The sequence below is a fragment of the Clytia hemisphaerica genome, unplaced genomic scaffold (genome assembly GCF_902728285.1).
Source record: "Clytia hemisphaerica strain Z4C2 unplaced genomic scaffold, Clytia hemisphaerica genome assembly, whole genome shotgun sequence".
Classification (NCBI taxonomy): domain Eukaryota; kingdom Metazoa; phylum Cnidaria; class Hydrozoa; order Leptothecata; family Clytiidae; genus Clytia; species Clytia hemisphaerica.
The window spans coordinates 512,260-539,132 of NW_027103253.1; the positions used below are offsets into that span (position 1 = coordinate 512,260).

Here is a 26,873-nt window from a genome sequence, read left to right on the forward strand (position 1 = left end):
TTTAGTTAATCGATAGAAGCGGATAGAACTCAAACTCCAAACGTCGATTTTTTGCCTTAAAAATGTGTGCACCAGGTGGTTGAAACTTAAAAAATAACTCATTTTCTTTACCTTCGAAAAACCGTCAGTAAAGGGACTCTTGGTGAGCTGCAGGAGATTCGAAGGGCAAATTTTATTTTACATCCTAATTCTACACCCTATTAGGAGCATAATATCAAAAATGTGCCCTTGTCTATCGGCTTTGGGCCTATTTTTTAGATAGTGGTTTGTCTTATTAGACTATAGCATACCTTATATGCCCTTTTTCACCGCCCTTATTGGTGTTATTTTTGGGCTTGTGGCGTATAACAAGGGCCAGCGTTAAAAGGGCCGATAAAGTAGTCTTCTCTTCCCTTAGTGGTTCGTAAAGAATCAACTCGGTAAAATCAAGTTTCTTGGTAAAATAATCATTATTATCTTTTTCTTTATTTTCCAATAGAAAAAAAAATCGCAAGAAGCTTAGAATTTCTTTTTCGACTCTTTTTTTCTGTATTTTTCTAAATTCTAAAAGTAGGAAAAATTACCAAATAAACAATTAACTAGTCTAGAAAATAACCATAAAGAAAGTTGCTATGCTACAATAATAAATAATAATATTTCTTTTTCTAAAGGTGTATATACAGTTAAATGAAAAACGATCAGAAAGGGAACACTACGGGTTAGAACGAGACATCCTTTCTCTCTTGAAAAGTAAATTAAAGCTTGGTACACACGTATTAAAAAAGTGGCGCTTAAAACTATTCGCAAGCGTATAACACTAACTAACTTTTGGTTTTTAGTTTCGATCTCGTTTTACTTTCCCCTCTTTTTCGCTGAAAAGCTGAATGAAAAGTGATTACATGGATAATCTGAAAAGTTAAACGCGTGTGACTAAAATTAAACGCGTGTGACTAACATTAAACGCGTGTGACTATCATTAAATGCGTGCGACTAACTTTAAACGCGTGTGACTATCATTAAACGCGTGTGACTACCATTAAACGCATGTGACTAACATTAAACGCGTGTGACTAACTTTAAACGCGTGTGACTATCATTAAACGCGTGTGACTATCATTAAACGCGTGTGACTACCATTAAATGCGTGTGACTATCATTAAACGCATGTGACTAACTTTAAACGCGTGTGACTAACTTTAATCGCGTGTGACTATCATTAAACGCGTGTGACTAACATTAAACGCGTGTGGCTAACATTAAACGCGTGTGACTACCATTAAACGCGTGTGACTAGTGTTAAGCGCCAATTTTTTAATACGTGAGTACCAAGCCTAAGCATTGAAATCTAGAAAATATATCGAAAAAGTCTATTTCGGCAAGGTCATCATAACTATCACAAAAATGTCACTTCGAGAATGGAATCGAGTTCTAGGGAATATTAATATTGAGTTCGGTTTGAATCTGAGCTTTCAAGCTGCTAAAACAATGTAAAGGTGGAGTGAGAAAGTTTCAAAAAAAATCCATGTTATTTTTTGGGCTTTTGAAAATGCTTGCAGGGGTATATATCTATTAACTTAAGCGAATCCCTTGGATGAAGTTTAATGCCCTTAAGAATCACTTAAGAATATTTCAAGGCTCAAAAGTGAAAAACTGTGTAGGACAATTTTGAAATTTTATCATTCGATAAGGCTAGTTTATCTCGGATGAAGAAAAGGTAGTGTCAAAGTGTGTGACGTTGGTGCTTGGAAAATATCAACGAAAATATCTCCTCGTAGGACAAAATAGAAATTAAAATACTTTGCAAAAAATGGTTTATAAAAAATAATTGGCGTATAAAAAGATATTTGATTAATTCAAAAAGTATAAAAAAAATCGTGCTCACTTTTTAAGTCGACGTTGCAAGTATCTGACTCATGACGTCATCGTCTGATTTCGCTATCAGAAAACTTAATCGGTTACCGGCTTTTTTAATGACATCCATAGCCCTGAAAGTAAAAAAATAATTATAAATTAATTAAAAAAGCTTTCTTTTGTATGGATGGAGAAATGTAATTTATCTAACCTTGTGAATTTAGTACCATCCCCAGTAGCGTGATAGGTCATGTGACACCGTACTGAAGTATTGATTGGGCAAAATTTTAATTTATTTTCTGATCTTAATTCCTTTTAATTTGACCTATTATTTTCACGTTTATAATATTTTGACTCCAGACTTTCCTTAACTTTTCTAAATGCACAACATCAGGAAATGAGTTGAAAATTCAAATAAGTCTCGCTTACTCGTTATAACCAGCACCAACCAGGGTGTTTCCGTTTACCGCAAGTATCCGGTCTCCAACACGTAAACGGGTATCCTGAAAAGGAAAGTATTTATCCACTTATCACAACTCAAGATCTGTTTTGTTTGAAGAGATGAGTTGTATTTGGGTCTGTTTGGAGAGAAATATCATAACCTTTCATAAAAAGGGAAATTGCTTGCTCGCAAAGACTTTCAATTCTGAAAAACAATAAAATACCCAAAATTAACAATATATTTTAAGCTTCTTTTCACATTTTTTTCATAATTTTTGAATTGAAGAGTCCAGAAAACCGTAGCCTTTCAAGTTTTCTAACACAAATGTTTTTGCTACTGTAAGAGCTTGAAGTGACGTCAAAAAATCGAATGTTTGTTTTTAATACTGTACCAGTATACTTAGCTCTAGTTTAGTCGGCTCACCTTTCGCCCTGCCTATTCTAATTGTAAGAGTAGGCACAAAGTGGGCACAAAGTGGGTAGTTTAATTCTTTGCTTCAAAAAGATCAAAGAGGGCAATGCATTGACTTTAGACAGCCCACTTTATGCCCTCTTTAATTCACAATTAGAATAGGCAGGGGAAAAAGTGGACCGTCTAAACTAGAGCTTAGTCTCACCACTTTTGAAGAAAGGTTGGGTTTACCAAAAAGGGACAAAGAGGTAAAAAACTAAAATCGCGCTTCAAAACAATATGATAAAACTAAAAGTAATACCGTTAAACCATGAATTAGAAATAAAAGTCATACCTTTAAATCATGACAGAAAACTTAAAGTTATACCTCAGATGCTGGAGTATTGGGGACGATTGTGCGTACAAAAATCCCGTTCGAATTCAAAGAAGTGAACTAAAAATAAAATAAAGTTATGTTCTGAATTTCTTCTCAGGTTTTTGCCGACATCTGCTCTGGATCTGTTGTTAGCTTTTTTGTAAAACTTGGGGGATTGCAATTACAGAGACGCGATTTATCTGGTCTAGGTGAACAAATTGAAATTCACAATAATAATAAAACACCTTCTTATCAAAGGGCCCTCTGTCCAAGAGGTAAAAAGATTTCTGCAACGTTTCAGATAAGAGATATCTCCAAAACAAAAATATTTTTCATAAATAAGCTCACTACTAGTGCACTGCTTGTAATGAAACTGCAACTGCTTTCAAAGTAATTAAGGATACAACATTTTCATAACAGAGTTTCTTAGAGTTGCATTCGATGTTTACACGGTGGAGAGTTATCCGTTTCAATGCAGACAATGTTGTGACGTCATTTATGAAAGCCCTATGCAGGATAAACATCAATGATTTTTACCTTTCGTCATTTTAACAACACAGCTGATTGGTTAGAATTAGGGTTGGGTAGAAAAACTAGAGAGATACATATTTTCGCAAATATCTCTGAATGAATTGCATTGAATCAAAAAAGAAATTTCAAGCCACTCACCATTCCGTCAATTAAACCTAGTCCCAGTCCACTTCCATCACGACGCGTCAGACTGGCCACAAAAACGTCGTCAGAATTCCCCGTGAAAGCCGATGGGATTTCGTAAGTCTCGTCGCCAATAGCAACCATTTGTTGTGCTTCATTTAGCAATGTGTTGACTTCATTTTCGTGTGATGTCGATGTCGTTGATGTGGTATGGCCGTTCACTTTTGTTGAATGAGTGGTGATACGGACAGCAGTTTTCTTGGATTGTACTTGTATCGATTTGATGGATCCAACTTGTGTTGTTGTCGTTTCTCTCGATGCGTCTTTCTGTTCGAATGCTTTAGTGACGTCATCCATATCGATTTTGCTTTGCGTTCGAACTTTCGTGGATTTGACGGTGACTGTCGTCTTTGAAGGTTCGTCTTTTAACGGCTCCATACTCGTTGTGACTGTATTCATAAAAAGGGAAGGCGGTTTCAATAAATCGTGATATTCAACACAACCAAGAGCCGCAAAGACGCGGATAAATGTTTTCTCCGAAAATGTTAGAAATTTCAAGGAATATTAGAAATCTCACGAAAGTAGATTTTTATGTCTCGGAGAATATCATCATGACTTTAAATTTGTTACCCAAAATTTTCATTCAAAACAAAATTTGGAAATTTTGGTTTATGTATAATATATTCAGTATATAAGCTCATCCCCCTGTTAAAGTTTGAAGATTTAAAAACCCCTGGCCCACGTTTATTAGGCCCCTGAGAGCATCGAGATGTAGCATTAATACAAAAACTTTAAAGCCAACCTTTTCCATTGGGAATGACCGTGGAAAATTTGTTTCGTACATCTTCGAAATAAACTGAAAAATGTTCGTCTGGGGGGCTGGTGTCGAGAGTCATTTTGAAATTTGCTGACGGCAGCATTAATGGTGGGTGGGTTGCGAAACTTTCCAACACCTCGGCTGTAGAAATAAATGACAGGTTATTAAAAGTACAGTGTTAAGTTCATTACAAAAAAAACAATTCATTTTTCGGAAGCACTTTGTTTCTTTGATTCTGTGAGCGTAAATCTCCGAGCGGATTCTGATTACTTTTTAGATTTGGCACGTTTTTATTGTCCCAAAAGGCCAGGGGATCTGCCAAGGTTGGCACCTTTATCTTTTTCATCCAAATTTCGGACGGCATTTTGAGCGCAGTCTCACCAAAACAAAAAGTCAATCATAAACAAAAATAGTAGAACCCATTTCTCTCTCCATTTCGCTTTCGATTTCAAGCAAAGGCAACCCGGTTTTGATTGTTTTGCTTGAACAAAGACAATTCAGATTGTCACATTTATCACATTTCTTTAGAGAAAAGTGTGGTGTGCGCAGAATGGATGATCTGTTAAGTGATTGGTGTAAACGACACAAAAAATATAAAGTAAATAAACTCTCATTTGAAATAAGTGCACAATCAGGGAGTTTTGCTACTTGATATTTTTTCGTGGTGCTTACATGAAATCAAAATAGAGAGCTAATTCTATGACATCCGTTTGCGGTTTGAAAGTTGACAAAGTGATGTCACAGATTACGTCATCCATAAACAACTAAGAATGGTTTTACCAAAATAGATTGAGTTCAATATCGATTATGACCACGAAACAAAAATACATTTGCTACACGGTATTTCATGTTTGCACTTTGATATAACGTGGAAAAATAAAGCAAAGGAGCTAAACTTACAAGTTCTCAAGGCGGGCTCAACTTCTTCTGGGGGCGGGAACCATCCACGAGGGCGTTGCTGTCCAGGCAATTGATATTCAGAAAGGATTTGTTGTAATTGCGCAGGGCTCAAAGCTTGGTTTTGCGCCCGCATCTGGCTCCATTGTATCTGTTAAGAAATAAAGTTGACTCTCCCTAATTCGAGCTGGAACGGGGAATCTTATTTGTTCGAATAACGGAGAGATTCGAATTACAGAGAGTACTTTAAGAAGGTTTCTCTCTGACGGGGACTGTAAAGAAGTTCTAATTAAAGAAAAGTTCGACTAATAGAAGTTCCAGGAAGTTCGAATAACCAAGTGCCAACTGTATAATAAAATTGGCGGTACGCTAATGACAACACTACTCCGTGTGGGTCAATTTAGAATCCAATGATATTGCAACAACTACTCGACGAGGGTAACATCAATGGAAAACATCATTGTATTCTTCATTGAGCCACACGACGGAGTTGTGCTGTCATCAGCGTACGGAAAATTTTATTTACAGTTGAACTCTCGCTAATTCCAACGTTGAACGGGGGATTTTATTTGTTCAGATAACAGAGAGATTGAAATTATAGAGAGTACTTTAAGAGTGTTTCTCCTTGACGGGGACAGGAATCAAGTTCGAATTATAGAAAAGTTCGACAAATCAAAGAAAATTCGAAAATGATAGTTGTGTACGGTCATGTTATTTCTTTTATTGAATTTAAAATTAGTAAAACATTTATTGAATGAATATAAGAACATCCAAAATTTTTGAAACCTAAAAACATGTTGTTATTTTAACCATTCTTTGAGCATTTTTGTCCATTTCCCCAAGAAATCAGATGTTTTATAGTCCGCAAAACCTTAAAATGTTCTTAACTTGTTCATAATGTAAGCCTTATGTTCTTATTATATTTTGTTCTCATAAAAAAACGTGAATTAGCATTTTATAAGGCATTTACGCCTGTCACTCGCTGTGTTTACTTGATATTTTTGCGTATGTAGTTTTAATTCGAAAGCCGTGTAATGGCTCAACACAATAATTTACCTGTAGTAATTGTGCTTTGGGTGTGGCAAGTAGATCAACAGCGCATTGAAATTTCGCCAAATATTCTTCATATTGATTCTTCAAATGATTCGATTGAGCCCAAGATTCCAATAAATCCAAATTCCCTCGCATCTGAACCCCCTTTGTCCACCGGTAAAACTTTCCACCCGGTCCGCGCTCCATCAACGAGTTGAAGAGGGACGCATTAGAGAAAAAGAATAGATAAGCAAACAATTGATTAACAATCTGTGGATGCACTTGGTATTCCTTGGCAGCCTCCAAAATCTTTTGAAATATCTTCGGAATATTAGCCACGGATGGATGGTGGTTTTTCTCCGCGGTGCTTCCGCTGGACGTGTCGTCTGTTTCGTCGAGGAACGGATTGGTATCAATAATCGAAGGTAAAGCTATATACAGCACCTATAGAGATGGAAGAAAAGGTCTTTCGTTTTGACAAGGTAAGGCTATGTAAGTTGGTGCGAGTCCGCCATTATGAAAGAAAAGGTGTGATTGTAAAGAAATAATTCCTTATGCTTTCTAAATGTTTTCTGGTTTCAATTACGTAACCTAACCAAACCTGAAAAAACATTATACAAGGCCGTCCAAGACAAGTGATGGATAGAGCAAGGCTAAACGTAAGATGGGAACCTTTGTTAAATGATAAATGGAGCAAAGCTAAACGTAAGGGTAGGAATCTTTGTCAAATGATAAATGGAGCACAGCTAAACGTAAGGGAAGGAACTTTTGTCAAATGATAAATGGAGCAAAGCTAAACGTTAGGGAAGGAACTTTTGCTAAATGATAAATGGAGCAAAGCTAAACGTAAAAGGCGTAAATGAAATGCTAAACGTAACCTTTGGATAAATGGCAAAGCTAAACGTAAGGGAAGGAACTTTTGTTAAATGATAAATGGAGCAAAGCTAAACGTAAGGGAAGGAACCTTTGTCAAATGATAAATGGAGCAAAGCTAAACGTAAGGTAGGATTGTAAATGATAAATGGAGCAAAGCTAAACGCAAGGTAGGAACTTTGTTAAATGATAAAATGGAGCAAAGCTAAACGTAAGGGTGGAAACCTTTGTCAAATGATAAATGGAGCAAAGCTAAACGTAAGGGAAGGAACCTTTGTCAAATGATAAATGGAGCAAAGCTAAACGTAAGGATGGGAACCTTTGTCAAATGATAAATGGAGCAAAGCTAAACGTAAGGCATGGAACTTTTGTCAAATGATAAAATGGAGCAAAGCTAAACGCAAGGATGGGAACTTTTGTCAAATGATAAATGGAGCAAAGCTAAACGTAAGGATGGGAACCTTTGTCAAATGATAAATGGAGCAAAGCTAAACGTAAGGGAAGGAACTTTTGTCAAATGATAAATGGAGCAAAGCTAAACGTAAGGATGGGAACCTTTGTCAAATGATAAATGGAGCAAAGCTAAACGTAAGGTAGGAACTTTTGTTCAAATGATAAATGGAGCAAGCTAAACGTAAGGTAGGAACCTTTGTTAAATGATAAATGGAGCAAAGCTAAACGTAAGGGAAGGAACCTTTGTCAAATGATAAATGGAGCAAAGCTAAACGTAAGGGAAGGAACTTTTGTCAAATGATAAATGGAGCAAAGCTAAACGTAAGGGTAGGAACCTTTGTCAAATGATAAATGGAGCAAAGCTAAACGTAAGGAAGGAACTTTTGTCAATGATAAATGGAGCAAGCTAACGTAAGGTAGGAACTTTTGTCAAATGATAAATGGAGCAAAGCTAAACGTAAGGATGGGAACCTTTGTCAAATGATAAATGGAGCAAAGCTAAACGTAAGGGAAGGAACCTTTGTCAAATGATAAATGGAGCAAAGCTAAACGTAAGGGAAGGAACTTTTGTCAAATGATAAAATGGAGCAAAGCTAAACGTAAGGGTGGAAACCTTTGTCAAATGATAAATGGAGCAAAGCTAAACGTAAGGGAAGGAACCTTTGTCAAATGATAAATGGAGCAAAGCTAAACGTAAAGGGAAACCTTGTAAATAATAAATGGAGCAAAGCTAAACGTAAAGGGAAGGAACCTTTGTCAAATGATAAATGGAGCAAAGCTAAACGTAAGGGAAGGAACCTTTGTCAAATGATAAATGGAGCAAAGCTAAACGCAAGGATGGGAACCTTTGTCAAATGATAAATGGAGCAAAGCTAAACGTAAGGGTGGGAACCTTTGTCAAATGATAAATGGAGCAAAGCTAAACGTAAGGGAAGGAACTTTTGTTAAATGATAAATGGAGCAAAGCTAAACGTAAGGGTAGGAAGCTTTGTCAAATGATAAATGGAGCAAAGCTAAACGTAAGGGTAGGAACCTTGTTAAATGATAAATGGAGCAAAGCTAAAAGTAAGGGTGGGAACCTTTGTCAAATGATAAACAGTCTGTTGGAAAGTGAACATGATAACTTCTTCAAGGACGGTCAACAGCTCTTCGTCGGCTGTCAACAAGGCGTCTTTACTTGTGGTAACTTGATCTTTCGGTAAAAGGTAGGATGACAGACGATTCTGCAAGAAATGAAGCATCTCTAACGCATTGGACATCCAAAATAAAACAGGTTTCAGCTCAGGTAATACTTTGTTTAATAAAGTCATTGGGTCTTCTTCCCTAAGAAACAAATTCAAAATAAAGAACTTTTTATACACGTCAAATTGTATTCTGGGAACTTTTATCAGATCACTCTGCTAGACAGATGACCAAACAACTTCAGCAAAAGGAGGAAACATATATCGGTATTGCTGACTCCGGAACCCTCCCGCCTTTGAAAAAGAGAAGAAAAAAAATATGAAAACAAAACAATCGGGGGAAATCGTGTATTCTACGAAAGTTTTCATCTACGACAACATTTCCAATGGACAAGAGTTTAATCTTTACTTACTTGACTGAACTTTGTTTCCCAATTTCCTTCGTTTTTTCCTGAAAATAGAAATTCATTCATTCATTGAACTTTTCAAGAAAAAAATTGAATAAGGGAAGTGGAGGACATAACAATTTTTGAAAATTTAGACATATTGACTTTTGACCCCCCCCCCCCCCCCGACAGCAGTTCTAACCCACCGAATATTCATCAGTTAACCCCAGGACATTCAAAATTACCCCTAAATAGAGCAAGTTTACAACGCCCCGGACAAAATATCCTCCACCCCCTTTGTGCAAACATTTTCTGGAAGAGCCCTCTAGCAGCTTCAATGCAATTACAACAGAAGCTTTGACCAGGGAAAAACTGAAAACGATGAACACTCAATCCCCAGAAAAAGAGGGAAAAGAGAACAGTAAAAAATAGGATGAAAATCAACTCACCCATGCAATGCCTTGCAAACCATTACAAATTTTAAGTAATAATTTCCTTGTTTGAACCTCAGTAAATGAAGCAGCAGAATGCTCAATAGCCATTACCAGAAAGTATGCTGGAATCAGTTTGAATTCTGAAAAGAAGAATTGAAGGTTGAATGCTAGCAGCTTGGAAAAGAATTTCAGAATATCAAGGTTTTGTTTTCACTTAAGTGTTCATACCAGGCACATATTTCATATCAGGACGGTGTCTGCCTATAATTATATTATGCTGATATCAGCAAAAAAAATTTTCTTTTACACTTTCTGACCAATCTTGCTCCACATCCGTGTCAATCCAATGTGAACAAGCTAGTGAATTAAAATTGATGAGTAAGCAAACGATATCACTCTTATATAAAAACAAAACCTTTAAATGTCAATTGAAATTCTTATGATGGCTTAAAAATGAAAGAAAGTTGGTCTCCTATGCATTACTTTATTCCCATAATTGTGCACACACAAACATTACTTAAAAGAATCATCAAATCTTAGAGAAACTCAAACATTGAGTGATCATTTGTATGATGATTTCATTCAAAATCTGTGCCAACAACTAATCTTTAAACTTTAATTTTATGGCCAGCTTGTCTGTTTTGTTGTATTCATGCTAGTGAGCTTAAAAAGTGAGCTGTCCAAATCGCTATGGAAAAAGTGCTGAGCTTGCAAAAATATTGAAGTGTTCAATATGAATCATCAAAAAAAAATTATAAATCAAGATGATAACTGACCCTACAAGCGATTCAAATGACATGAAATTAGTGCCGGCAACAAGCCGGTTTTGTTTTTTCCGCAATTAGCCAGTTATTTGTTTGATGTAGCCGGTAATATAATCACAATGTTAGATATTAGACAGCTGATCTATCACAATATTAGATATTATATAGCTGATATTAGGTGGAAAAAGTGCCGGCAAAAACTTTTTCTCTGGTGCTGGCAAATTGCCATACATAATTATGTGTAATACAAACCTCCAAGATCTTTGTCAGCAATGTCAATGATGGTGTGGAGTAATTCTTCTTCGTCTTTGATGGCGTACACGAATTGTAATGTGTGTTTATTCACTTCTCTACGTGTTGCAAGATTCCATTGACCTTCACCTACAAAGATTTGTAAGTCCAAGAATGTCATTGATCGATCGCTTAATTGAAGGGGGTAGAATAAGAGAGGGAGGTAAAACTTTGGAAAAAAATAATATAAAATGACACAGAATGACAACCCCTCGGTCATAATTACGTGATATTGGAGTAATTTTAGTGAATTTGTCTAGGAAAATGAAGGTTTTGACATTTTGGCAAAAATTCTTTAATTGGAGGGGGCGGGTCATTATAAAGTGAGTTTGGGGTTGAAAAAATCGAACAAATGGAAACCCTCCCCCCCCCCACCTACATTTAAGCGCAGAAGAGTAGAACTTATTTTCCTTGTGGCCATGCCGTATAAAAATGGTTCGTTTTTTGAAAACAAAAACATTAACACGAAAAGAAGTTCCACTTAAAATGACAAAATTAAAATAAAATGTAAGAGCTTATTTTAAGACACTTCTTATCTAACTACTAAAAAAGCCAGTTAAGGAACAACCAATGAAAGTCAACCTGAGACGACGAAGAATCCTTATCAATTTTTGTTTCTAGAATCCTCACTATATGTTTCTTATAAAAATGTAAAAATTGTTTCGCATGTTCAGCATTTAGAGAGTATTTTACTCTAATTTCCTTGGAAATTGCAATTTGTAGAGTCTGCGAAGCCTTAGTATATTCTTAGCATATTCATACTTTGTTCTTATGAGAAACGTGTATAACAGTTGAAAAGAATTGAAACATTTTTTATAAAATATCACTCCCAGTTGGATAAACATACTTGGGATATTTGCAAGGTTTTCTAACAGTAGAAAAGAGTTGGTACAGAACAAAACAGAACTAAAGACAAACCTTGATGATTGAAATTGTTTTCTTGATAATCATCCTCACTCTCTTCATCATCAGTGTGTTCATCCGAACCTTCTCCATCTTTGATCGTCTCCACTTGTACACCGACGGTTTTCGTTACTCGAGCGTATGTTGAATAGTCTCCAGTTAGAGGTACGGCTTCAACAGTGCCAGCATGGTTTAATGCCGGGTTAGAAAGGTGATCCCACCACGACATGCGATCAAAACCGTCCTCACTTTGTGTTGGGTCTTTAAACATGAACAGATATTGTTTACCAAAACTAATTAAATGACCCGGTTTCAAAAGCGTAGTTGAAGTCACCACACAGCCGTTCACTGTAATTTCTGCACCGTTTGCTGGCTCTACAAATACTAAAAAGTTAATTTCATCAAGGTTTGTCTCTGTGGAATTTTCCTCTAATTTGACTTTCTTGTACAACCAACAATGTGGGAGAAGAACATCATTAGAGTATAAAACCACATTGCATTGTTTCATTTCGTTTTCAACGTAAGAGCCAACAACAACAGTTGGATCTTCAAGTTTATGTACTAATTGATCCTTCATGGAGTTGGTACCGCTTAGTAAGAGCAGATACGGTGAATATTGTGGTGCTTTGTTGTCACTCTCATCGTTTTCCTTTCGCTGAGTGATTTTCCTTGTATTAGTGTGTGGTGACATTTGCAAAGGTGCATACTCTGCTTTCTCTGTCATCTCATTATTCCCGATACTGGAGTGTTCCGAATCGTCGAATAGACTGGTTTGAGATGAGGAACGTCGACCCATACCTTCAGCTGTGTTAATGAAGAAACAGGACGATTCAACTTCAATTCGTTTTCGCAATTCAAACCTTCTTGAACGACCATTGGTTGGTTTCCATAGGGATTGCAAAACAAGTGGTTTTTCATTATCGTTGATGGCGCGGACGTACTCGGTGACCCATTTAGGTTCTTCCTTTTCTTTTTCTGCATCTTCATTCCTCTCTTTCTTGCTATTCTTCTTTTTGTTTGATGTTGTAGCATCAGGGTTGGAAAAATGACCAACCACATCACACAATACGTAATCTTTGGGATTACACATCTCCAGACCGTAACGCTCAAGGGCCATTTTAACTACTTCTTGTGATGTTGAGATTGTTGATGCCCGGACAGCTTTATAGTTCGATCCCTTCGAAACATGGTCACCAAAAACTTTCAAAATTCCAGGGGCTAATTTATAGGTAGATAGTTCTGTCAAAGCTGTTGGGTCCTGACTTTCCTTTTTTTTGCTTCCCCGAACCATCATTGAAAAGGACTTGCTACGACTTGAAGTTTTGGGCTTCTTTTTCTTGTCCGTTTTACTTTTGTTCTTCTTTTCTTTACGTGTCTCTAACACCGGCGGATCATTGTCTTGATCAAAGAAGACAGATGAATTGGAGAATGATAATTTGCGTTTCAAATCTGTTGAGCTGGAAGAAGCAGAGGGTAGGGGAGCAATGCTTTCTTCTACCTCTTCCTCATCTCCATCAAGTGTTTCTGAAGAAATAACTGGCAAGTCAGCCTCATTCGCCAACACTTCTTCGGGATCAGAATCAAGTGTTACCACAGGGGAACTTTTAGATTCAAATTCACTTTCATTGACAGCTAAATCTTCGTTCTTCTGATGATCCACAAGATTTGAGGAGTCCAGATCAGCGTCAGATTGTGTGCTCTCTTCTAAATGACTAATTTCAATTGAAATTGCGCTTTTGTCAAGTTTTCCTTTCTTAGTACGTGGTAGTTTGTGCTTCTTTTCTTTTTCAGATTTGTCTTCAGAATTTCTACTGAAACTAAAGAGCTTTTTACGTTTCTCTTTCTTGGTTGGTGATTCGGTTAGGTCTGTAGAATTACTGTTTTCATCTTTGTGACGTAAGACAAAGCGTGGGACTTTTTTACTACTGATGGCACGTGCTAACGGACATTGATCTGCATACAATAGTACATTGTGTTTGTGCTCATCTGAAAATATAAAAGAGAAGGCTTTAGTCTTTATGTGCTGTAATTGTTCAAAAAAACGCAGAAGAGGATAGTCTACACAATAGACAGCTCCAGGCTTCTAGGCCTTACTCTCTTGTCTATATGTCGCTTGTGACCCCCACCGGAGACACGCTTTTCAATAGGATTAAACATAATACATATTTTAAACAATTAAGAAGTTTATCAATAGAGATTTAAAGTAAAAGAAAGTTTAAAACACAGTTGATTGGCTTAGGTTTCGAAACTCTCTATTGTTTCATTGAAACCTCAGTGTGCATGCGATGTATCCGGAGAAATTCAATATTCAAAACAAGAGCAGTGCGCATATCCCGAAGAGGGATACTCTCGGGTACCTAATAGCCGGGGGGATTGGAATAAGCAGGGGGGTTGGAAAAAATCTCAAAACTTAATAAGCGAGGGGGTTGGAATAAAAATGTTCTGGATGGAAATTTTTTGAAAAGGAGGCTAATACTGCATAATTGGGACAAAAAAGGGACCTTTCAAAAACATTTTCCCAAAAATTAATAAGCGGGGGGGGGGTTGGAATAAGAATGTCCTGGGTGGAAAATTTTCGAAAAATTAATTAGCGGCAGGACGAGTATTAGGTACCCGAGAGTAGGAGTTTTACGCTTGAAAAAAAGAAACATATGACGTAGCCTAAGGAGAGGAGAGCTCAACATATTCCTTAAAAAAGCATAGCGTTCAGAAAATGTTCAACCCCTTCCCATTTATATTACATCCCCTATTCTTATAATAAATCGTTAATCCATGAACCCAATTCTTTAATAAATACGAGCATTCACATTATGAAAGGCGATGGTTTTTCTGGTCCAAAGGGAGATTTTCCCAATTTACTGCAATGAATTTCAAATTTCAAAAAGTCATTTTAAAAGTGTAGCATTTAGAGTTGTAAATAGTAGTGTGCCCCAAATTGAAACCCCAGGGGAGCAGTACTTTTCAAGGTTAGGAATGCAAATCAAAGTAACTAGACCCCTTTCCCCGCCATGTGTCTTTCGCTTTGTTTGGAATTTTAGATTTGATTGCATTGCACCTACTTTGAAAAATCTACTACTATGGAGTGTCTATTCGGTCATTAATTTCCTGATAAAAATCAGTTTACAGGGAAAATATTCCCCCATTTCCCTTTGAATATAATACTTTGACTAACCAGCAGACATTTTTGACTCCTTTATTTTAGCGAGGGAAAGTTGTAATTCGTTAAATCTAACCAGACATCCCCTTTAAAGATTTCAAGTTAGACCATGCAATAAAAAAATCTACTTCCAACATACAAAACGAAACAGGCTTATACTAAATTAGTAAAACTGTATCATAATTATGGTTATAAAGTCAAATTTGATGTATGGAAAACAAGTGATGATTCATTGAATAGTTTTTTCCTTTAGTAATATATAGACTACCTTAAATTTTTAATTTATATTGCAAATGTAAGGGTTTTGAGTATTTTGAGAGAATAAAGATAATGCAAAATTTCTTTCATTTTCATAGGGGTCTTGGTAAAAATTCCCATATCTTCAAATTTGTATATATACACAATTCTGTTCGCAAGTTTCTAAGGCATATCCTTTTTACTAAAGCCTCGGCAGCGTAACTTGAAGGTCTTTTGGTCTTCATTGGGAAAAAAATCCTAATCTTAAATAACACTTGATATGCGGCGATCTGTAACCAGATTATAAATCGGTTAATTTTTGGTTTTGGCCAAGTTTTGAAAAAATGGCTGAGAATAATTAATAATTTTCCTTTTATCCTTTGAAGAGCATAGAAAAGCACATTCTCTCAAAATTTCAAGTTTCTAGCTTTTTCCAATCCAAAATTATCTTGATTTCATTTTAGAGGGATCCCACCTCGGATAAAGAAGGGATAAAGGGATCTCTTGAAAACGAAAGTGTCCTGGTACCTGGTGGATGTTTGTATCAAAAACTTTTTTCTTCTACTTTTGACTTGTTATGAGGTGACTTTGTGTGCAAAATTTCATCTCCATATGGACACTAATTTTGGAGATTCAGGGGAAACTAGCCGAAATAATCCCAATTTTTAAAAGTTCCACAGAAAGATCATGATATGATCTTTTCTTACCTCTTACCACCATTTTTAATAACAGGTTTTATCATAAATATGAAAAATCAGCAATCTGATTGATTAAAAACACATAATTCATGGATACTGAGATGATACTGTATCTCATCATATTAAAGTAAAAAAATAAAAGAGGGGACCTAATAAGCAAAAGATCATATAAAGTTAGTCTCAAATAAATGCCTCCTTCAACTAAATAATAATAAATATATACCTTATTGGTATTAAATTTTGCAAACTACTATACAAAATTTTGCGATTCGTGAATTTTACAAGGAAACGTAATGAATCAACGGATCCTGCACTAATGTACTTCCCAGTTTTCTCAAAGGTAACGAATCGAGTGGGGATTGAACCCACGACCCCTCGCTTGCCGGGCGATTGCTCTCCCAACTGCGCTATCGGTTCGTTGCTATTACACTAGTTCGTAGTAGACGAGGGGAGCGACGTGCTCAAGGAAACGTGTTTTGGGTGTATTAAATTTCACGATTGCCAGTTTTTGGAAATTTTTGCGGGTATTAAATTTTGCAATTTACCAGACCTGCCAATGCTCACGGTTTACTCGTGAGGCTCACGGTTTTCGACAAAATCTCAAGGTCTCACGAGTGCCCTCGAAAACCTCACGGTTTTTCCAGGTTTTCTGCCTGTCAAAAATTTTCACTGCTTAGCCTACCATTTTGACTACAGAAGACTTGTTTTTACCCGCGGGCACTTTCCGTGTATAAATAAGCCTTCGGAAACCCCAATAAATAGCGGAAATGCTATAATTATTAGGAAGATAATTTGATGTTGTGTTCTCAAGACTCTCACGCTTACGATTTTATCCCCCTTATATTTCTTTCGATGAAAGAAAAGAATCGGAATTTTTTTTCAATGTAAACAAATATGGCGGAATCCGAACCAAGCAAATCAAAAACGAAAATCTCACGGTTTTTGCCTGAATCTCAAGGTTTTCTGAGGAAAAAAATAAAAGTCTCAAGGTTTTGGCCTTTCACAGGTTGGCAGGTCTGAATTTACTAAATATTGGGCATTTTCAAAAAGTGGGAATAAAGTAAGAAAATGACTGATTTTGCTTGAAACGCAACGAATTGGGTATAAATATAACCAAAAATAGTAACAATTAACTAGTGACAAAAATAGCAACTAAGTGTAACAAGTAAGTATTTTCAATTTTCATGTTATTAGATGTTGTTTTACAGCTTTAGGTCTACACTGTAGGGTACAAAGTCCAAATATGCGTTTCCCGTAATTTTTGTATGAAGAGTTAGGTCTACACTGACTGTAAGTTGGTCTAATATCGACATCCCTTGTCTAATAGACCTTTTTTCAAAGAGGACGTCCTGTTTAATAATTATGTAGTCCAGCCATAAAAACAATGATAGAGCCGTGCATAATTATTACTGTATCATGCATATTGTAATAATTATGCATGGTTTTATCATTGTTTTTCTACTGGACTACATAATTATTCAACAGGGTGGCCTCTTTGAAAAAAGGTCTATTCCAACACCCTTCTTTTGAGACAGGGATAATATGAAAGCTTGAATCACTGATTGAAAAAGGTTTATTCTTCTCTGACCGCTAAGCAAAGAGAAACAGTTTCAACCTTTCTATCAATTTTAGGTGATAAAAAGGGTGTCAGAATTAGAGGAGGGATGTCAAGATTAGACCAAGTTACGGTAGTAGAGAAGAGCTAGAGAAAAAAGCAATTATTATGTTAAAAGCACAATTTCCTCCCTCCAGATTTGTTCCCACTTGTCTGCATTGGAAAATCAATGGAAAATAAGATATATATATGCGGGGGCGAGTCATACGTGAACAGAAATATTTTTCAATAGCCACCTTAGAAGGATTTCCCAGACTGTATTACAGATACTAGACATATATTGTATATATAGATGGTCAAAAAGGATCTATATAAAAACCAAAAGTAAGTGAGAAAAGTGAAGAATAAGTTTGGCTTTCGTGCACTGGGCACCCCCCTATTGATTGCCTATCTATCAGTCAGGAGTTCTATCCTAATTAAGCATATTTTTTTCGATCGCACAGACTTTCTTAATTAGGATTATCCCTTTGTTTTTCAATCCTAATTAAGAATATGATTTTTAAAATCCAGATTCTTCACCAACAAACAAAATCCGCAAATTCTAACTATGAGCAATAGATAGAGCAGGTCAAAGATGATATATTGAGCCAAAAATCAAAACAAAATTTGGGCGGAGGGCTTCAAAATGACGCCATAAGTAAAAATCTGCCTAATTAGGCACGTTAGTTCTAATAAGGAATATTAAAGCCCGTGCTACATTATCAGTCGGTGTTTAAGATAAAAACTGCAATTATTGCTCTTTTCGGAAATTATTGCCGAAAACGGCAATTTTTTAAATGATGAAATGCTGAATCAGCAAAATGTGTTGTCCTTTTAAGGGCAAAGATGTCAGAGGTGTTTGAAAATTGTAAAATTGCATCGAGAAAAAGGTTTTTCGGGTTTTTAAAAGTGATTTTTTCAATTTTTCGTTGCTCAATAACATGAAAAGTTCTAAAATAATATGTTAAAAGATCCTGCATCGATGCCGAAACACAGCCAGAAAGAGATAACAAAACCCCCGTTGTAAATTTGTTTACATATGACTCGATTTTGCTATCTGCATTTCCAACAAAAACCAGTTGAAAACAAAACTAAACGAGGCACAGTGGGCCTACTTATCGCGAGGGTGTCAAATACCACGTGTTCAATAATAAATCGCTACCTTAATTCAAAAGGGGCCTAAGTCCTGTGAGCCTTAATTCAAAAGGGGCCTAAGTCCATTTGGGTCATTTTGAGAAAATTGCAATTAAAGTTTTTCCTTGATTCTGAAACCATTTTTGATGGTAAAGCTTTGAAGTGAATGTTTTCTGAAAGCCATAGCTATAAGTTGTTTTTCCAATGAAAAGGCATTCGTTTGAAAGGAATGTATTTTTGTATGTAACAGGTGCAACTTAGTAAATCTTGCAGAGTGGACTTAGGCCTTTTTTGAATTAAACATGAATTTTGAAAAACCTGTGAGGGTTAATTTCTGCCTTTTAGAGTTCAAAACCTGCACATATGACACTCCAAAATAAAACCACTTACACCTAGATTCAAGATAAAGAGAAAAGACATCTCAGTAAAATAAAGAAAAACTCAATTAAACTTTTTAGGATGCATGGACTTAGGCCCATTTGCAATTCAATTGGACTTAGGCCTCTTCAAAACTTAACAAACTTATTTTGGTGGACTTAGGCCTTTTTATTGTAAAAAGTTGATGGACTTAGGCCCTTAATTGTAAAAAGATGATGGACTTGGGCCTCTTTTGAATTAAACATCACTTTTATCAGAGCTTCAGTATGAAGTTTTGAACCTTTTTAACTTTAAAAACTACTTGTTATGTACATCAAAAGAGAGCAAATGAGCCAGAGATTGAGAAAAACTAAAGATCTCAAATTTCATAAAAATGGACTTAGGCCCCTTTTGAACTGGGGGGTACCTGGACTTAGGCCCCTTTTGAATTAAGGTAGCGAAATCAACTTTTATTTCCAAAAACGGCAATAATTGCCGAAAACGGCAATTTTCATTTATTTACTTTTTTTATTTTTCTGCTGATTCAGCATTTCAGCGTTGAAAAAATTGCTGTTTTCGGCAATAATTTCCGTAAAGAGCAATAATTGCAGTTTTTATCTTAAACACTCGACTGATTATAAATGTTTATCTGCTACCGTGTAGATAGGGCAATACACTCGCGTTTTATACTCGTTTTTGTCGCGGGTAATAGAACATTTTTCTAAATGTCATAACTCAAGACTCCATCCATTACTGTATCAAACTTTCAAAATTTGCTCTACACACTAAATTCTTTCATTGGAGGCTGATAAGAATCTGCGGAAATTTGTATTTTTGGAAAAAAACTGGAAATTCGATATATATTCTTAATTAGGATTGAAAAACAAAGGGATAATCCTAATTAAGAAAGTCCGTGCGATCGAGAAAAATATGCTTAGGATAGAACTCCTGACTGTCTATACAAGGTCAAGATATATATCCACATAAACACCACAAGTTAGCTACGGTTATAAAACTCCAGAATTTTTTCTAATCATTGATTTGATGCTGGAGTTTTTAATAATTCAAAAAGACGTCCTAGCTAGCAAGGGGTCTATATTGATTGAGAGATCAGCCAAAAAAACTCAAAAACACCATATCAGACGGAAGGAATTATAACTTTGAACCTTCATTGAATCCCAGAGGTTTAGTTAACGAGTTTAACGCGTGTAAATCATGTAAAAAATTACTATATATACCTGACAAAGACCTTTTAGTTTTGAACAAATCACAAAGAATTCACGAGAAATCGAAAACCAAATCGAAAACCAAACCTCACAGGTCGGCCATCTTGACTTTTTTGTTTTTATTTATACCGCCTCCTTAGCGGACGCCCAATCGCCCTACCCTGAGTGCCAGAGAGAGGCCAAGTTTTCAAAGAGAAAATATTGTTTTCTGTGTTTCGTTCGAGCTGTGATTACTCACGGTCTGTATTACTAACAGACCTAACAGAACTGCTCGACAAAAAATAAGCCCTTTTTTATACGATACTTAACCCCTCGAAAACCCGAGAGACTTTGTTTAGCTTCGTCTACTTCGGTAAAATTTTGGATCGACTCATGCCATCAACCTTTCAAACCCGAGAGACGTGTATACACTTCTAAATTTGCCATTACGGAGTCCCAGACTTATGGCTATAACTCCTGACCACTTGATTAAAAACCGAACGCTTTAGAAATACTATACTAGGTCACAGTGTGGATCTAAACCACACTGAAACGACCGCCTTCCATCACGCATCACGCTCGCGAAAGAAGAGCGCGCGCACATTATTAACGCCTACATGTCATCTCCAGTACATTTTAGATTATTCATTGAAAACAGATTACAATATAGTCATTTTTCATGTCTCGATTATTCAATTCCGAATAAAAGAGATTCAGCGAAAAAAAAGAGAAACACCTGGGTAATCTAGTTAAAAAACCCGAAAGTAAATGGTAGACGAAGTAATGAGCCAAGGCAAAACGAGATTAGCGTACCACTATGAAAGAAACCGCCTCCGGCGGTCGAAAAATACCTTTCTGATGGTACCATTGTCTAACTCTAAAGTTGAACCTTTTATTCCAGTTTAAAACTTTGGGATTTCAAAAAAAAAAGTTGGAAATTTTCATATATCAAAAAGACGTTGCAAAACAAACCCGATATTTTATACTAATCAGTGCAAATTTCAAAATTCTTTTTTACCGTAGTAGAGAGGTTACGTTACGAGGTTACGTGCTTTATACACGAGATACACTCTTGGTACACCAGTACAGCCCGCAAAACGCTCAGGGGGGGGACTTAGGGAAATGGAGGGTACGGTAGGTGCCGCCCTTAAGGGTCAGAAAATCTTATTTCAGTCCCACTAAGGATAGGAGAAATAAGAAAATTTCAACTTTTTACCCCTGAAAGATCGAAATTTGGTCAAAATTGGTCAAATTTGTCCAATTAAGGGTCGTAAAATCCACAAAATTTTCCTTTGTTTTCTTCTTTTAGTCCCGGTAAGGGCCCATGAGTAGCGTAAATAAAGCCTGGAATACACGAAATTGGCATCAATCGTGTTTCTTTGAATGGTTAAAAAAACTACCGTTTTACCATCGCAGACGTTAGTTAGTTAGTTAAAAAGCAAAGAAGAAGTCTTACCGTCCTGTTCGTGCACCTCATAAAGAGAAAAGTCTTCTTCTTTAGGTAAGCTAAACTTTTCCACCAGAGTGGGTATAAGTTCTTCGGCAGTGGTACGGTTGTTGATGCGAACGGCTTTTGTCAGTTCACTTTTACCGTCATCGTAGTAGAAACGTAGCGCGCCTTCATAGTCCAAGTCCTGAAAGTAAAGAGAAACAGATCGGTGGTCATACAGTTGCTGAATGAATATTTCCCGAGAAGTTTTAGTTGCTGAATGAATATTTCCCCAGAAGTTTGAGTTGAATGAATATTTCCCGAGAAGTTCAAGTTGAATGAATATTTCCCGAGAAGTTTGAGTTGAATGAATATTTCCCGAGAAGTTTTAGTTGCTGAATGAATATTTCCCCAGAAGTTTGAGTTGAATGAATATTTCCCGAGAAGTTCAAGTTGAATGAATACTTCCCGAGAAGTTTGAGTTGAATGAATATTTCCCGAGAAGTTCAAGTTAAAGAGTATCTCCCGAGATGTTCGAGTAGAATGAATATTTCCCGAGAATTTCAAGTTGAATTAATATTTCCTGAGAAGTTCGAGTTAAAGAGTATTTTCCGAGAAGTTCGAGTTGAATGAATATTTCCCGAGAATTTCAAGTTGAATGAATATTTCCTGAGAAGTTCGAGTTAAAGAGTATTTTCCGAGAAGTTCGAGTTGAATGAATATTTCCCGAGAAGTTCAAGTTGAATGAATACTTCCCGAGAAGTTTGAGTTGAATGAATATTTCCCCAGAAGTTTGAGTTGAATGAATATTTCCCGAGAAGTTCAAGTTGAATGAATATTTCCCGAGAAGTTCAAGTTGAATGAATACTTCCCGAGAAGTTTGAGTTGAATGAATATTTCCCGAGAAGTTCAAGTTAAAGAGTATTTCCCGAGATGTTCGAGTAGAATGAATATTTCCCGAGAATTTCAAGTTGAATGAATATTTCCTGAGAAGTTCGAGTTAAAGAGTATTTCCCGAGAAGTTCAAGTAAAATGAATATTTCCCGAGGATTTCAAGTTCATTTTCCTGTTAAGTTCGAGTTAAAGAGTATTTCCCGAGAATTTCAAGTTGAATAAATATTTCCCGAGAAGTTCGAGTTGAATGAATACTTCCCGAGAAGTTCGAGTTGAATTTCCCGAGAAGTTCGAGTTAAAGAGTATTTCCCGAGAAGTTCGAGTTAAATGAATATTTCCGGAGGATTTCAAGTTGAATGAATATTTCTTGAGAAGTTTGAGTTAACTAAAGAGATATTTCCAGAGAAATTTCTTAAAAGGTTTTACCTTATCTTTTGTAAAGGCCAAATGAAAAGCTGTATTGTGTGACTTATTGTAAAAATCCAAGCGTTCATTAATTTCTAATCGATGGTCATCACCCACCGGGTTAACTCCTTTTAAAGAATGTGCATTAACCATTTGGTGAAGTTGGTATTGGTTACTGCTAACATCAGCAAGAATGTTATCAGAGTTACGTCGTGTAAACAGACCCTCTTGTTTCAGGATTCTTTCAAATTGTTTTGAGTTTTTCAACGAAGGGCGATACGTTTTTTGTTTTTCAATTTCCATGACTACAAGATGGATTTGCTGACTCAGCAAAACTAGTCAATCAAATATTCTCCTTATAAACGAGGTACCATTTTGAAAACATTTGATAAATAAAAAGTATCAATCTCCAAATAATTGAATCTGAATTCAAAAACACGAAAATTAAAAAACTTTTGAACTGCTTTTCTCAAGTAGGTCATAAGTTTTATCGATCAATAACAGATTTGATTTTGCTGATAATGTTACAATGAGGAATCAATCTCAATCACACAAAAATCCATGGTCTATGTACAATAATTAAGAAACCTTCCAACAAATACTGAGCCCCACTCATGAGAAGCATCAAGTTTGACGACGCACAGATGCAACAATCTCAAATCACACACAAAAAAAATCGAATAAATAATAACGAAAAGAAAGTATAACATTTTTAAAACATGAAAAGAAAGAAAGAAAATTATTTGATGTTGACTTATCGAAAAGTCACCATTTTTATCAAAATGAGTTTTATAAGAAACACTATACTGCTCACTTACCCCTTTAACCATCACTTTAACCATCACTTTAACCATCACTTTGGCAAATAGAGGGTACAGGTATGTGCCGCCCTTAAGGGTACCTTTTTTGGACTTCCAAAGTCCCCCTAAGGATTGGAAAAATCACAAAATCAAATTTCAGTCACACTAAGGATCGTAGAACTCACAAAATTTTCCTTTTCTTCGTCCTTTTTAGTCCTGCTAGAGGTTCCGAGGGTCGAAAGTCGGGCGGCACACCCCCTGTCAGCTCGCAACCCCCCCGGAATTTTCTGCGGTAATAATGGGTAGGAATTAATTTCGAAGCATTTTGAAATTGTCACAAAATTTTGTGAGATGACCAAAGCTATGCTGACCCAACAAATGTTCTTAAAATATTCTTATTATTTGGTGTCTTGTAAAAATAAACTATTCTAGAAAAAAATAGTGTAACAGTGGAAAGTTCTATATTAATGATGAAACCTCTTGCACTTGAAGTATGTAGGCTACTCAAAAATATAAACATTTTTTGGACAAAATGGTCAGGGTACCTTTTTAGGCGCTGAAGATATCTGACAAGGTCCCAAACTTACTACCTTTCAAGATGTGTATCTGACAGGTTCGACTTTTTGGCAAATACTTACTACCTTTCAAGATGTGTATCTGACAGGTTCGACTTTTTGGCTATTTTGGACAATTTTGAGGGTGGAAATTCGGAAATTTACGTCTACTTTTAGTCATTTTGCCACTTCACATTCGATTTTTCGTTATGACAGGATCCAAAGTTAAGCAAACATTCCTATCTGACAGGGTGTCCACTTTTCAAACTCCAACGGCACGTCCCAGTTTGCCGTCAAGGCCAGTGCCCTCCCCCCCGGGAACCTGTTTCAATTTTAAATTCAAATTTAATAAAATCTAAAGATCTCACATATAAAACTTATTAATCAAGCTAATCAAGTTTCTAAAACTCAAAAACACAAAGAAAGGGGTAATTCTCGGACGAGCATTTTATACACGATACGAATCCCCTATATCAAAACATATCAGAGGAAATGCGTGCAGCCTGGCACTTTTTTCGAGTGAGTGAAAACTCGATGATCATATCGGATGCTTACAAATAAATGAAGCACGCTGTTGACAAAACAGCTTACACAGACATGTGTTTCAACAGGAGAAGATCTCAAGAGAAAATTCCAACATTTTTTTTTGCAGTACAGTCTTTTCTTAATAAGAAGCAAAGAGTTTTTTGCTGAGACTCGCCTGTTCTTATCTTCGAACCACGAATTGTTCTTACCTTGTTCTTATTCTTAGAGAGAAATTCAGGTATTTAGCCTTGATAATCCTTTTTACTATTGTCTAATTGCTTTAAATTCAGATAGTCCAGGCTAAACGTTGTTCTTGAAAGTTACACTTAATTTTGGGTGCTTTTGAGCCTTACTTCGTACTTACAGAATCTTTCTTATAAAGCAACAGAGAGAGAGAGAAACATGAATTATTGTGAAATGAAATGTGAATTATTATCTCAATCTAAGCGTGACGTCATCTAAACATGATATGACCGCGTTATGTGTCAATCTTTAGTATCTTATATCAAGCTGTTTTTATATTTCTTCAACGGTTTCAAGCCTTAACCCTATTATTCAACCTAGGCTAACATTGTTCCAAGATGTTTTCTATGGAAGCCATGTTCTCTTATATACTTTCTTCTTGTAGAAAAAACGTCTGAAAAAAGGGCTGATGCTATTCTTCATCCAATATATTTGCAGTTGCTTCAATGGGATAAACTTTCGCGGGGATTAAATTTCGCGGATTTCGCGGATTTTTGCACACTACCATATAAAAGTTTTGAGAGAAGTTCTGTTTGTAAAATCCTGATCCGCAGAATTACGCGAAAAATCAGGAAACTCCTCATCCGCGAAATCTTCATGGCGAAATTAAGTCCCCGCGAAATTTTTGAACTTTGCGGATAGGCCCAACCTCGAAAGTTAATCCGCGCGAAAGTTTATCACAACTGTGTAAGTGTAAGTTGTGCAAAGTCTGAGCGTCATAAAATGAACCACCCCTGTCTCGATGATCCGGATTCGAATTTCAAAGTCAACGAGGATGATTTGAATGTTTGAACTTCAGATTTCATTGTTCACGGTTCATGCAGATTAACAGTGGCCTATCCGTCGGGGGGGGTGGGGGTGTTGCAGATGTATTTACAGAGGCAGACACCCACTAACGGATAGCTCTTCAAAAAGAAGCACGGCTATAGCAATGTTCTTACTAATAACAATAATCTTATTATGTAGGGTAAATGTAGGTACATGCCAAAACTAGCACATCTGACATAAATCACAATTTTGCAGTGGTCAAACCAAGATTTTTCTCTGAGACGGAAGATGGATTTCACACAGGAGCACATATTCTTGAAATGTGGATTAGGCAAAGTTATGAAACGGAAAGCTCTCTTCGAATAATTCAATGAGACGAAAAACGCTGAATTTTAGTTTTCTTGGTCAAGCACTCGATTGATGAATAAAAGCAGCACATCAACTATAGCTTGCACGCGAATAGTGTACTTTGGATGAGGGTCACGCATTCTTACTAAATTGCCAAAATTGAGGGTTAAATATTCTTAAGGTATTCTTACTTTTTTAGACTTGACTTTTTTACAAACACGAGAAATGATCAATTTGAGAGTTTTGGACTTTTGAATGAACATTTGGAGCTAAAATTACATTTCTGCCTCAAAGTTTAAATTCAAGTCTAACAATGAAAGCAGTATTTTTCTGTTAAAACCAAATACAAAATGGCTGTATTCTTACAATTCTGTGAAACTCACCCTAGAGTGTATTCTTAGGGTATTCTTATAAAAAAAAGCGTGTATTACTTACAGACTCAGTCGCTTGGAATTTGACAGGTAAATATCCTTCATTCAAGATGTAGGGAATCTCATCCTTGGCGTCGTATTCTTTCCATGATTTTGTTCTGACCAGTTTGACCGGGGATAAATCTTCTACCACTTCCATGGTCACACCCTTTATATTTTTGTTGGTTTAGCTAAGAAGGAAAAAATGTATATAAGTCCAACTGGTATAAAACTAGCCCGGGGATACTAAGGGTTGCAAGCTGGCGGGTAGGTGCCGCTCGACTGTCGACCTTCGGACCCTTGGCACATACCCGTACCTTTTATTTGCTTAGGTACCCTCGCCGAAAAACTAGTAACTGGTTTAAAACCGGATATATAACCAGGGATAAATA

The 26,873-nt window shown here is 36.2% G+C and overlaps 1 protein-coding gene and 1 non-coding gene across 3 annotated transcripts; both read right to left on the minus strand.

The window, feature by feature from the left end:
- Positions 1-425: 425 nt before the first annotated feature.
- Positions 426-26,668, minus strand: LOC136797916 (ras-associating and dilute domain-containing protein-like). 2 transcript variants are annotated; one of them, XM_067054511.1, is made up of 14 exons: positions 26,507-26,668; positions 21,562-21,739; positions 11,739-13,709; positions 10,782-10,910; positions 9,781-9,905; positions 9,359-9,396; positions 8,844-9,087; positions 6,463-6,882; positions 5,410-5,557; positions 4,495-4,650; positions 3,708-4,141; positions 3,051-3,116; positions 2,260-2,333; positions 426-1,964 (listed from the first exon to the last, which is right to left on the minus strand). In XM_067054511.1, exons 1-14 carry the CDS (start codon positions 26,639-26,641, stop codon positions 1,865-1,867), a joined length of 4,218 nt encoding a protein of 1,405 aa, XP_066910612.1. In that variant the 5' UTR covers positions 26,642-26,668; the 3' UTR covers positions 426-1,864. The 2 variants fall into 2 exon arrangements, with proteins under 2 accessions (XP_066910612.1, XP_066910605.1); XM_067054504.1 differs by lacking the exon at positions 26,507-26,668 and adding an exon at positions 22,855-23,517.
- Positions 16,160-16,232, minus strand: Trnaa-ggc (transfer RNA alanine (anticodon GGC)). The gene has a single exon. It is a non-coding gene; the product is annotated as a tRNA-Ala (tRNA).
- Positions 26,669-26,873: the final 205 nt, after the last annotated feature.

Coding starts and splice junctions, on each gene's coding strand:
- LOC136797916 (XM_067054504.1), bottom strand. CDS start 23,136: ATGGAAATTGAAAAACAAAAAACGTATCGCCCTTCGTTGAAAAACTCA. Junction 13,710..21,561: donor TGAGGTGCACGAACAGGACG/GTAAGACTTCTT, acceptor TTATATTTTCAG/ATGAGCACAAACACAATGTA. Junction 1,965..2,259: donor GTTGGTGCTGGTTATAACGA/GTAAGCGAGACT, acceptor TTTTACTTTCAG/GGCTATGGATGTCATTAAAA.